General features: G+C 46.2%; 1 protein-coding gene across 2 annotated transcripts; it reads left to right on the top strand.

Annotated features, from left to right (window-relative positions):
* The first annotated feature begins 202 nt into the window (after positions 1 to 202).
* Positions 203 to 12421, top strand: CENPV (centromere protein V). 2 transcript variants are annotated; one of them, XR_002123891.1, is made up of 5 exons: positions 203 to 664; positions 3817 to 3915; positions 5173 to 5282; positions 10824 to 10938; positions 12011 to 12102. XR_002123891.1 is itself a non-coding variant. In XM_019641474.1 (5 exons), exons 1-5 carry the CDS (start codon positions 279 to 281, stop codon positions 12133 to 12135), a joined length of 795 nt encoding a protein of 264 aa, XP_019497019.1. In that variant the 5' UTR covers positions 212 to 278; the 3' UTR covers positions 12136 to 12421. The 2 variants fall into 2 exon arrangements, 1 of the variants encoding a protein (XP_019497019.1); XM_019641474.1 differs by having other exon boundaries at positions 212 to 664; positions 5173 to 5242; positions 12011 to 12421.
* Positions 12422 to 13056: the final 635 nt, after the last annotated feature.

Raw genomic sequence — 13056 nt, forward strand, 5'->3', positions numbered from 1 at the left:
AAGTGCAAACGGGCTCTGGGTGTCGGCAGCCGAGGCTCGAGGCGCTGTCCGGCTAGGCTTGCAGGATGCAGCTGGCAGGTGCAGGCCGGGAGGCGGGGATGCGAGCCGGGTTTCTGGGGCGGTGGGCCAGTGCCCGGGCCGGGGGCCGGGCGTGCACAGCGCCCCCTGGACGTGCAGGTTGCTTGGCGGTTAGGGACGCGCGCGGGGTGGAGCGGGGACGCGCGGGGCGGAGCGGGGGCGCGCGGGCGGCAAGGCCTGCGCGCCAGTCTGCGGGAGCCATGCGGCAGACGCGGAAAACTGCGTCCTCGGAGCCTCGCGGTCAGGAGCGCCCCCGGGCCTCTAGGGCCCCCGCGGCAGCTGCCTCGTCCCCCAGCGCCAGCCGCGCACGTCACCCCACGGCCCAGGCCGGGGGTGGGAGCGGGGCGGCGGCTAGGCAGCCGTCGGCGAAGCAGCGGCCGAGGCAGTTGTCGCCGCGGGCCCAGGAGGTGGGCCTAGGGGAGCCGTCGCCGAAGCTGCTCCCGCCGCCGCCTCCGCCGACCCCCGCGACCCCGACGTCCTCGGTGGCGACGCTGGACTTGGGCGACCAACGGGAGCGCTGGGAGACGTTCCAGAAGCGGCAGAGGCTCACCTTCGAGGGGGCCGCCAAGCTCCTGTTGGACACCTTGTGAGTGCGGGCGGGCGCGCGGGAATCGGGCTGGCCCGCCCGTCCGCCGCGCGCTTCTGCCTGCTTGCGGGTTTGGGGCAGATTTTCTGTTCTGCGTCTTACCGGTAATGTGACCGCCGCGCTTTCCCCCGGTGGCACCAGCCTCGTTTCTAATTCTAAGAGCTGCGCAGCTTGCCTTTAGGGATGTGCTTCTTGGGCTGGAGTGGGGATTTCTCCCTGGGGTGGGAGTGGGTTGGGGGCGCCGCCCTGGAGCTTGTGGAGGCGCGCACGCCGTCCTGGGACACAAAGGGTCTTTCCTGGGGACAGCCATCATGCTAGGGACGTTGTCTCGGCGCGCAAAGGGTGCCGGGGCCTTTCCCAATGAAAAGATAAATCCCACGACTTTTTTCATATCTGAGTCGCTTTTTATATTTGAGCATGTGTTTTTGGAGAGAGGGTAGGAGGGAAAGGTCTGGGGCTGAGAAAATCTTTAATAGTTTTGAAACCACTGGGAGGCGAAATCCCGTTGTTCCAGGCCCTCGCTGTTAGGGAGCGGGGTGGTGGGGCGGGGCGTTGTGCATCCCGGAGAGGAGCGCTCACAGAGACATGCTGGGATTCTGGAGCTCGGCGCGGATACCTAAGTGGGGGAAGGCTTTCTGTTCTCCACCGCTGATGCTCCTGGGCGGGGCACTTTCTTCTGCGCTTCCCCAGCTTTGATGCTGCAGGAAAAGAACTTCCCCCGGTTCCTTCGATGGCCCGAGGATTTCAGAGTGTCCCTGATGTTAGAATGGGCTATTAGTGTTATCTCTGGCAAGAGCTGCCTTGTTCCCCCAAGATGTGATAGGGTCTAGATCCCTGCTCTGTAGAACAGTTGTGCTACAGAGAAGTATTTTAGCACCCTAGTAATATCTGTGTCGATTATTTTATGAATTTAAAAGAGCAATCAAAACCCTCAAAAAATACAAGAACAACCTAACTTGCCTAACAACCTGACGATTACTCCTTTTCTTTAACAAAAATGTTCCTTTGTCTTTGTTCCAGAAGAAATTCTCTTAGGGTGAACCTTCTCAGAGATGGAATATTTGGTTTTCTCTGTGCTTCAATTTTTGATTTATCATCTTGGACTATAGGCTGAACATTGTTTTATATTCATCATCAAACATTTTTTGAGCACCTGTGTGCCAGTTACTGCTAAGTGTAGGGGATATAAAGATTCTCAGAAATGTAAAACTCAAATTTGAAGTACAATTTTAGTTTAAAACTGATAAATAGTTTAGAAAAAGATTTTAAAATGTTGACATAAAAAGATGAGATTTTTTAAACCTAGTTGATGGTGGGAGTACATACATACATTTATTAAGACATCAGAACTTGGGCCAGCCCAGTGGCATGTTGGTTAAGAGTTGGCTTGGGATGCCAGCTCTGAGCAGCAGGGCTCTGGTTTGGATCCCACATAAGGACAAGTGATGCTGCGTCCTCTATAGCTAAGATGATGAACAACAGCTCAACCTGGAGCTGGGCTGCTCTGAGTCGCCGGGGACGGTGCACGCTGCAGTGGGGCTGGCCAGCAGCGGGCGTGAGCTGCCGTGAGCGGCCGACCGATGGCTGGCGAGCGACTGCCTCACCCGGGAAGAGCGCAATGATAATACCAATATGGGCCAGAGAAGCGACGTCCTCCACAACTAGACTGAAGAACAAAAGAACAGCAGCTTCTCTGTTCCCCTTCCCCGGTTCCCCAACGTTGTTTCCCTCCCCCAATTCCCCAATAAAATCTTAAAAAAAAACAAAAGAAATCAGTACTCACTAAATTAACTTATATGCAAAAGGAATGTATAATTCGGCACTTTTTGTTAAAATATTGTATGGGAAAATCTCTGGAGGAATATATAGCAAATAGTTATCTGGATTTCTCTGGGTGTTAGGACTATAGAAGACTTTTATTTTTAAATTTATCAAATGCTGTAACGTTTGAATTTTTTACAGCAAGCATTAATTGTATATTCAGAAAAAAATACATCAAATTAACTGATTCAACTTGTAAAGAAACATGATAAAACATTCAGTCTTTAAATTTAAAAAAATTATAGTTGACATACAATACTATATTAGTTTCAGGTGTACAACATAGTGATTCGACATTTATATACCTTAGGATGTGATCACCATGATAAGTCTAGTGATAACCCTCTGTCACCATACAAAGTTATTATAATATTATTGACTATATTTCCTGTGCAGTACCTTAATAAGTCCCTGTGACTCATTTATTTATTTTTATTTGTACCTCTTATTCCCCTATACTTTTTTTTTACCCATCCTCCTATTTAGTCTTAATAACCAAATAAATGCAAGTTAAAACTGCAGCAAGCTATTTTTCCTATAATTATTGCTTGAGAAATTACAGTGAGATGTTTTCTCCTTCATTACTGGTAAGAGTGTTTAGCCTCTTTGGAAAGCGATTTTATGATATTTATCAAATCTTAATGTTCAATTAAGGGCCTGGCTTATCTATAATAAGTTGTAAAAGGACTAAAATTGTATGTAATATGTATGTATAGCTCTGTAAAAAGTCATGTATATGAAAAATACTGGAGGGGAATATAACAAAACTATAAGAGCTGTTGTTACTTTCTCAGAAGGCTTTTCTGAACCCCCAGCCTCAGTTGGGTCCCCTTGTCTTTTTCATGGCAGCCTATACTGCCTTTGTCATAATTATTTAAATATTTTTTGGGTAATTTGTTTGATGGTTGTGTAAGATCATTAAGGCCAAGAACCATGTCTTCTGTATCTTGTTTATTGCTCTCCAGTGCAGTGTGCTTGGTTTGTAAAAATTTTTAGTAAATATAAATAAAAATGTTTGAGTGGTGGGATTAGATTCCCACCCCGACCCCTACTCCCCTTTTTCCAAATTTTTGGAATGCTTTCTTTTGCTATTTAACAACATATAAGAAATGGAAAACAGAGAGCTCATGGACAAAGAAGGCACGGAATCCTTTCTTTTATAAAATTGACAGCACCTCCACAAGAACACAGAGGCATCTGGTTGTCATGTAGAAAAGAGTTTTGTCTGTCTTGCTTCTTTCAGCAAGAGAAGAGAGAGAGAAAGCATGAGTTGTGCAATAAGGTCCTCCCGACTATTCAGAAATCCTTTTCTGATTTTCTGTTTCATGTAGCGAATACCAGGGCCTGGTGAAACACACAGGAGGCTGCCACTGTGGAGCAGTTCGCTTTGAAGTTTGGGCCTCTGCCGACTTACACATCTTTGACTGCAAGTGAGTGCTTTCTCTTCCCAAGTTGGTTTAAAAGGACTTATGAGTTAAAACACAGTGCTTCAACATTATCTGTAGAGCTGATAATTGTTGGAGTCAGGTGATGTGTACATAAGTGTTTATTGGTATATATTTTTTTCCTTTTGTGTGAGCTAGACATTTTCAGTAATAAATTTTTTTAAGATGGAGGCTAAAAATATGTGTGTGTGTGTGTGTGTGTGTGTGTGTGTGTGTGTGTGAAAGAGAGAGATACAGAGAGAGCGTGCTCACTCCTAGAGCACAGCCCCAGGTAACACAGAGTGACGTGTGCCTGGCAGAGTCACCCCTCAGACTAATTCTGCTGGTGGGTTGGGGGAGTGGTTAGCTGGAGGTGGGTCAGGCTGGGCATTGAATGAAGAACCTTGGGTAGAGTCTTGAGAGTCAGGGGAGGTGCAAGGTAAGTGAGTAGACGGTACTCACACCTGGAAGCTTACCACCCTCCAGGTCCTCTCGCCTCTGTTCTTCCAGGAGAGGCAGGTGGTACTGCCAGGATCTGTGGAGGGCCTGCTTTTTAGCACCTTTCCCAGCATTGTGATAGAACCAGGGCTACAGGCTCTGACTTCTGGACCTGTTGCCCTAGGTGGTACCTGAGTTATATATGAAAAATATACCACGGGATTACTCAAATGGGGACTGACCAGGCTGTTAACAGTGGGGTCCAGATTGGAGAAACACCAGGGATCCTATACTAGAGGATTAGAGGATCCTCTCCTTAGAGGAGTCTATACTAAATTAGAATTTTTTTTTTAAAGGTAAACTGAAAAGAGGGGACTTAGGTTTAATTCCATAGATGGTAATCCTGAGGACCTGTTTTACTTGGAGCTAGGTTTTCTATGATGTAAAGATGAGGAAAGAGGGAAACATAACCTTCCTTATCCATTTTTGGTGTGGACATCCCAGAGGCATGAGATTGTAGCTATGTCTGATACTTGTTTTCTAAGTGTGTCTAGAATACAGTGGTTCTCTTCACTGTAATGAACTGAGGGGTGGGCAGTAGAAACGGGGTTCTGTTGGTCCTGGTTTTCCAAGGGATGCATGGCATCGACTGCTGGTTGTGGGACCTGCGGGCAGATCTGCCTGAGCTCCCCCTTCCCTGGATGAGGAGCTTCACCTTTGGTTTGGGGTCAGCTGGCTCTCAAAACAGACCAGGTGTGGCCCCTTGGGCACTCAGAGGGTGCAGATGGCTGTTCACAATCTGAGACTTGCTCTGTCTTTCTGTAGCTGCAGCATTTGCAAGAAGAAGCAAAATAAACATTTCATTGTTCCGGCTTCTCGATTCAAGCTCCTGAAGGTTAGTGCTAAGAGCAGGGTTGAAGATGCAGACCCCATTGGTGAGTCCTTGACTTACAGCACCCCTGTAGAGTGCAGGGGGGCAGGGAGCACAGCAGGGCCTCTCTGGGCTTTAATTTCCCCTTGTCACCCAGGTTTCATGTTTATTTTTAAAAGGTTATGTTATTTTTTCCTCTGTATTTTGGATGTATATTCAGTATTACGGTGGAAACATTTTCAAGTACAGAGAATCAAAAAGTAAATAAGATCACCCAAATCTTGTCAACCAAAGGTAACCACTGTTAATATTTTGGTGCATATCCTTGTGCATTATTTTCTACACAGATAAATACATCTAAATATGTATTATACGTTTGTATCAAAGTAGGATTTTACCTTTTTTTCTGTTTTATAACTGACTTTAGTATTTCCCGATGAAAAATATATGATTCAAAAATTTTACACTTTATTATTCTGGATAATTTTTTGTGCTTGATACAAAATTTAAAAGGGACAAAAGTGCATATATACAGTGAAAAGTCTTCCCTCCATTGCCTTATCTCTTCCACCCCCACACCATTTCCTAGTTTACTTATACTATTTTTCTCTATTCACAGCGTATTTTGTTTTATGAATCTGCCATAAGCAATTTTCTATATTTGAACTTTGAGATTGAGTGCAATTTTTTTTTCCAGTTATAAACAATACTGTGATAAACCTCCCTGTGTATAAATCTTTGACAACTTAGAAATTATTTCTTTAGGATCAATTTTCTTAGAAATAAAATCTGTGGTCAAACAATAGAGACTTTTTTTAAGAAAGGCTTTCTGCCACTATTGTTAATGTGGAGTGGGGCTTTCATGCCTTCCTTGGTTCCCTTTGGTTGCCCCCATTGTGGTCTGACAGACCTCACTGTGCTTTGGTGTAATGATCTGTTTCCATGTCTGTTTCCTTTACTAGATCGTGAGGGCCCCCAAGTACCACCTTATGTCACGTCTGACCTGCTCCTGGCCTTGTAGGCTTGGCTTTGAGTAGGCACTCAGTGAGTGTTTGGGAGAAAAGACTGAATGAATGAATGCGTGAGACCTGGTCTTGCCTAGGTAGTGAGAGTCTTAATACCAGATACTTTGGGCCGATTTGTCTCCTTTTCTTTGTCTCCCTCTTGACCTTTCATGTGAGTGTCTGGTGGGGAAGGTGGGACAGGTGGGCAGCATACTTGTCCCTGGTCTTTTCCTTAAGCCCAGAAGACGTCCGGTGTGCTCTCCTCGGATGCCTGCTGGAGGCTGTGGCCCCAGTTCACCTTTGCTCCTGAGCACCCATGACAGACGGTTCCTGAAGATACCATCAAGTGCAGCCTTGGACTTTGGGGTCTTGGAATTGATATTTTTTTCCCTTTTTTTTTCCTCCTTGAGACTGCTTATCAGTGCATTTTTTCTGGTGCTCTAGAGTACCATCCTCTTCTTCGGCTCCTGCCCGTTGAAGGAGCAATTTTCTGTTTGTATTATTTTTAATTCATACATATCATTATATTAGTTTCAGGTGTGCAACATAATGATTCATTATATGTATATATTATGTGTGTTTTTTAAAATTAAGTACAAAACTTGTTCATTCAGTAAGTATTTATGGGCACCTACTGTGTGCCAGGCCCTGTTCCACTGAAGCCCAGATATTAACAGGACAGACAAGGCCCTTCTTGGAGTTAACATTCTGTAAGCGGGAGACAGAAAAGGTAAATAAGAAAAAATTTGATTGTGCTGTATAGAGTAAAAGAGCAATATGACAGAAGATAGCTGGGTAGCTCATTTAGATTAGTTAGGGAAGTTCCCGCTGGTGCTCAGATCTGAATGATGAAGATGGGAGTGTGTGGGCAGGAGGAGGAGCCCAGGCAGAGGGAACACACAGTGCAGAGGGCTCAAGGGGCGCAGACCTGGCATGTCTGAGGAGCTGAACAGTGGTCACTGTGGCTAGAGGGGGTCAGTGTGGTGGAGGTGAAAGAGTGGACCAGGATGGGTTTGGAGAGAGAGCAGACAAGGAAATGGATTTTATTCTTTGTTCGGTGTGAAGCTCTGGAGGGTCTTAAGCAGGTAGTGACAAGACCTGCTGCAGTGTTTGAAAAGCTCCCTGTGGCTGCTGTGTGGAGACTGGATTGTAAGGAGGTAAGTGCAGAGACAGGGATAGCCAGGAGCTGTTGGGGCAGGGCAGGTGAGAAATGATGGGAGCTTGGATTAGGATGGTAGTCATGGAAATGGAAAGAAAAGCAGAGATGTAATAGATAATTGGAGATATGTTTTGAATACGTAATCAGACATAGGTTTTAGAGCAGTGGTTTTCTAACCTCAGTGTGTACACAGTCACCTGGTGGGCATTTTAAAACATTGCTGAGCCCATTCCTGATTCTGTGGGGCTTGGGATGGGGTGAATGAGAATTCACATTTCTTATATGTTCTCAGGTGATGCCGCTGGTCTAGGGACAACACTCTTGAAAGCCACTGTTTTAAAGGAAGGGTGAGCAGACCTCTGTAAAGGATTAGGTGTGAAGATGAGGAAGAGAGGAGTCAAAGTTACGTTCACAGTGTTGGGCCTGAGCAAGTAGGTGAATAGAGATGCCAGATCCTAGGGAGAAGCAGGTGAGGGTGCTGGCATCTAAGTTCTTTTTTGAGAAAGTTCAATCGAAGATGTCTTTCGGACATTCAGCTAGCGATAGGAAGTGGGCAGCTGGATCTCGTAAAGGCTGGAGTTGTAGAAAGAGATCAGAGCTGGAGCTACTGATTTGGCAGTTGTTGGCATATTGATGATGTTTAGAGCTAGAGACCACGTGCGATCATCTGGGTGGAGGGTGTAGCCAAAAAAGGGAAAGGGTTGAGGACAGATCCCTGAGGCTCGCCAGCATTTGTAGAGAGTCCTGAGAAGGATGGTCAGTGTGGAAGGAGGAAAAAAACGGGAGAATGTGATGTCCTCAGAGACACGTGTTTCAAAATGGAAGGAGTGGTACTGAGAGGTCAGGTTAAGAAGAACAAGTTACAGGGCCGGCTGAGTGGCGCGATGGTTAAGAACTCGCTTGGGATGCCAGAGGGCCCCGGTTCGGATCCCACATATGAGGGCCAGTGACACTGCCCTCCACAGCTAAGATGCTGAACAACAGCTCAGCCTGGAGCTGGGCTGCCGTGAGTCGCCGGCGACGGCGTGGGCTGCAGTCCCTGTGGCAGTGGATTGCCATGGGCTACCGTGTGTGGCCAGCAGCCAGCGTGAGCGGCCAGCAGCCAGCGTGAGCGGCCAGCAGCCGCAGTGAGCGGCCGTCCAGAAGCCGGCGACTGATCTGCCTCGCCTGGGAAGAGCGCAATGATGGTTCCAACTTGGGCCAGTGAAGCAATGTCCTCCACAACTAGACTGAAGAACAAAATGACAGCAACTTGTCTGTTCCCCTTTCCCCAATTCCCCAGCACTGTTCCCATCCCCCCAATTCCCCAATAAAAATCTTTAAAAAAAAAAAAAAAAGAAGAAGAACAAGTTACAAATCTAATGGTCAAGAGAAGTGACCATTAGCTTTGTCAACATGGTGGTCATTGGTTTCTGATTGGTTGTGAAGACAGAAGAAATGACCAGAGAGGTTGAGTACATAGCATTTTGATGATGACAAGCCATATGTTTTAGTGGGGAGTACGGGGCTGTGGTCAGTATATTCTACGGTGGATGTGCAGAATAATGAGGGAATAGGGTCTGAATGTCACTGGGTGACCTAGTAATGAATGAAGTAAAGTAGGGTGTGAGGCAGCTCCCAGTTCCTCTTGGTGATGTCTTGGGAGAAAGTATATACTCAGATAATTCTGGATGTTTTGGGACCACTTGGCAATTGTTCTTTGCTGCTTTTCTGTGTTGAAGTAGATGTAGGGTGAGAAGAGGCCCCTCAGGGAACTATTTTTATACGCGGCTCAAGCTCTGAGGGCTTTTCTCTCCTGAATGGGTGGTTTTCTTTGTTTGTTGTTTGTTTTTTGAATTGGGGAATTGGGGGAGGGGAACAGCATTGGGGAATCGGGGCAAGGGGAACAGACAAGTTGCTGTCCTTTTGTTCTTCAGTCTAGTGGAGGACGTCGCTTCACTGGCCCATGTTGGCACCATCACTGCGCTCTTCCCGGTGAGGCAGTTGCTCGCGGGCCATTCGACGGCCGCTCACAAAAGCTCTTGCCGGCTGCCGGCCGCTCACGCTGGCTGCCAGCCACTCATGGTAGCTCATGGCAGCCCACTGCAGCAGGGACTGCAGCCTACGCTGTTGCCTGCGACTCACGGCAGCCCTGCTCCAGGTCGAGCTGTTGTTCACCATCTTAGCTGTAGAGGGAGCAGCGTCACTGGCCCTCATGTGGGATCCTAACCGGAGCCCTGCTGCTCAGAGCTCATGCTCTCAAGCCAACTCTTAACCAGTGCACCACTCGGCCGGCCCTGAGTTGGTGGTTGTCTGGTGACTAAGGAAGAGGTATAAAAAGGTGTAATGGTGGTAAGAAAGATCAACCCGACCCTTCATACACACACACACACACACACACACACGTACACGTACGTATATTTCCTTTTTTAAAAATAGAAATAGTACTGTACTGTACAAATTGTTTTATACTTGCTTTTTCACTTAACTTTGTGACCTTGGAGATTGTTCCATATTAGTATTTGTAAGTAGAACTGCCTTATTCTTTTCCCAGTTGCAGAGTATCCCATTTTAAGAGTGTCCATGATTGCTTTAACTAGTCTTCTATTGATGGACATTTCCTGTTTTTCCAATCTTTAGCCTTCACCAACAATAGTATCTATATACATATGTCATTGGGTACATACGGAATTGTAATTGTAGGGTAGATGTCTAGAAGTGCAGCTGCTGTGTTAAAGGATATGTGCATTTAAAATTTTGGTAGATGTTGCCAAATTTTACCAGTTTAGATTCCCACAACTGATACATGGGAATGCGTATTTCTCCACATATTTTATCAATACTGTGTCAACCTGACAGTGAAAAATACCTCATTGCAGTTCATGAGTGTGAGCATCATTTCACAGGTTAAAGAGCGATTTGATTTTCCTTTTCACCATTTGTTTACATCCTTTACCCAATTTCCCATTTGTTATTATCCATTAAGGAAAGTAGCCCTTTGCTTATGATATCTGGTAAATATTATTTTCTTAGTTTGTCCTTTGTAGATGAATTCAAATACAGTCAACAGTTTTCTTAAGTCCATGAGCATTCATGTTTGGGGACACGGAGAGCCAGTCCCTAGCATGAGCTGTCCACATTGAGGCCTCAGGCGTTTTCACTCCCTGACATCGACAGGGTATCAGGGAACGTGCGAGTCTGAGTTGCTGTGTGTGCAGCTGACCTGGGAGAAGGCATGAGCTGTCATTCTCCAGACTGATGTGTGTCCTGGCAGTGTAGATGGGTCCCTGTCCCAGAGAAGCCTCTAGTCTCTGGGAGATTGGTATGTCCTCATAATCCTGAGATCTTTACAGAAGGTTTTCTCGACCCATTGAGCCTTTTAAAAGATATATTTTTTTAAATGACGACAACAACAAAAAATCTCTTTGTAAAAGAGAACATCCATTTGTCTGTTTTCCCTCAGGGAGCCGAGAGTATAACCACGTACACGTTCAACACGCACAAAGCGCAACACACCTTCTGTAAGAGATGCGGCGTGCAGAGCTTTTACACCCCCCGCTCCAACCCCGGCGGCTTCGGTAAGTGAAGGGCATGGCCACACGGACACGCCTGTGACTGCTCTGGGTAAATGCCGGTGGGAAAGGTGGGCGCTGGCATACTTGGCTTGCCTACTGTTTGGTGAGACCTTTTCACGTGCATGTTTTAGAAAAACGGCTCTTCAGCAGAGCTGTTTTCAAATGATGGGATGTAAGACTGGCTCTGGCCCTTCAGATACCAGTCAGATCCTGATTTTCATTTATTGGTGCTGCTAGAGCTCTGTGTCGCTAGGGCTGACTGATGGGTAGAGAGAGAGGTGATGGGCCTGTGGGGTGGGCGAGGGAATTTTAACAATGATGGTGATTAAGGTGATAAAGGAGGCAAGAATGAGGAGCATTGATAATGCCATTTAAAATAATTTGGTTTGTTCAAAACACAAACAGGAGAACCCCCAAGTCCCTCTTCAGGTTCTACTTGGATCTGGGTGGAGAAAACAACCTTAGACAGTTGTTCAGAATGATACCGATTGCAGTGTGGGTTGAATGGAAAGTAGCATTGAAGACATTCCTGAGTAATCTTGCTCCCTATGTAGATGCAGCCTGCAGAGCTGTGGGGGGAGGGCATGACATCACCCTTGCCCTTACCGCCCCATTTCCTTAGCAGCCCCTGTTCCTCATGTGTCACATGGAGACTCCTTTTTGCCTATCTTGAGGCACGGGAAAGGCTTTTGGAAAGCCTTTCCTAAAATCCTGTATACAATGGGGAGGTGTTTAATGCTTAGAAAGTTACCCGTCTAAGCCCTGGAAAAGGCCTGTGAATTCTTCAGGCTGCCAGTCAGAGATTTCTGTAGGCTTGAGTCTTTGTACTCTTTACCCTCAGCTTGGTATTGATTGATTGATGTCCAGCCTTGGCCATCCCTGGTTCAGGAAGCCCGATCCCCATCTGAGAGATGGAAAGTGAGCAGGGAGGCTGACATTGTAAGCTGTAGTGTATCACACGGAAAGCCTGTACATACAGTACAGTGATGCTTGCGGCTGTGGGTTTGTCTAAGAGTCAGTAAAGCACCTGGTCTCACTCACATTTGGGACCCTCCTTTCACAATTCCCCCTCTAGGAATTGCCCCACACTGCCTGGATGAGGGCACCGTGCGGAGTGTAGTCATTGAGGAGTTCAATGGCAGCGACTGGGAGAAGGCCATGAAGGAGCACAAGACCATCAAGAACATGTCTAAAGAGTGAGCTCCCAGTTCTCCCTTCTGAAAAGGAGGAATGACTGGGGCCAGCAGCTTTGACTGTCCCCTCTGCACCTCGGCAGTGCTCATGAATATGGCAGACCCAGGCCCCTGGTGCCGTTGGCCAGTGGCCATCTCAACCTCTACAGTTTGCTCCAGCTACCAGTTTCTTTAGGCAGCTCTTTGTCCTTCCTCAGCCCAGATTTTGATGTAGGCTAGTTGACATCCTTCTTTCTCTTCCCAACTTTTGTGTGATCTTTTAGAAAAATAAATATTTTTAATATTAAAGTGATTACTGTGGTTTATCATTTTCTTCTCATTTTGATTTTGCTCCTGAGGCCAGCCATGTTGTTTACTGAGCGCAGATGTTTACTGAGCGCTGTTAAGATGCTTCAACCAAATTGGGAGGGAGAGATAAAACAGATGAAAAGTTATTAGAAATGTAAGAATGTGAATGATTGCAAGCCACTTGAGTTGTAAAGATAATATGAGCTCTAGGAGTTCGAGGAGTGAGAGGGCTGGTCATGGAAGATGAGGGTATGATTTAAGTCTTTTTTTTTTCATTTAAGGTAAATCAGCTCCTAATTTTTTTGTGTGTGTGAAAATACACATAATATTTACTATCTTAACAGTTTGTAAGTGTACTGCTTAGTGTTAAGTACACTCACATTGTCATGCAACCAATTTCCAGAACTCTCTGTATTGCAAAACTTAACCTCTATAGCCATTAAACAACAAATTTGAGTCTATATATATATATTTTTTTAAAGATTTTTTTTGGGGAATTGGGGGGATGGAAACAGAGCTGGGGAATTGGGGGAAGGGGAACAGACAAGTTGCTGTCGTTTTGTTCTTCACTCTAGTTGTGGAGGATGTTGCTTCACTGGCCCAAGTTGGCACCATCATTGCACTCTTCCTGGGTGAGGCA

This window comes from Hipposideros armiger, unplaced genomic scaffold (assembly GCF_001890085.2).
Source record: "Hipposideros armiger isolate ML-2016 unplaced genomic scaffold, ASM189008v1 scaffold_61, whole genome shotgun sequence".
Classification (NCBI taxonomy): Eukaryota; Metazoa; Chordata; class Mammalia; order Chiroptera; family Hipposideridae; genus Hipposideros; species Hipposideros armiger.

Coding starts and splice junctions, on each gene's coding strand:
- CENPV (XM_019641474.1), top strand. CDS start 279: ATGCGGCAGACGCGGAAAACTGCGTCCTCGGAGCCTCGCGGTCAGGAG. Junction 665..3,816: donor AAGCTCCTGTTGGACACCTT/GTGAGTGCGGGC, acceptor TGTTTCATGTAG/CGAATACCAGGGCCTGGTGA. Junction 5,243..10,823: donor CTCGATTCAAGCTCCTGAAG/GTTAGTGCTAAG, acceptor GTTTTCCCTCAG/GGAGCCGAGAGTATAACCAC.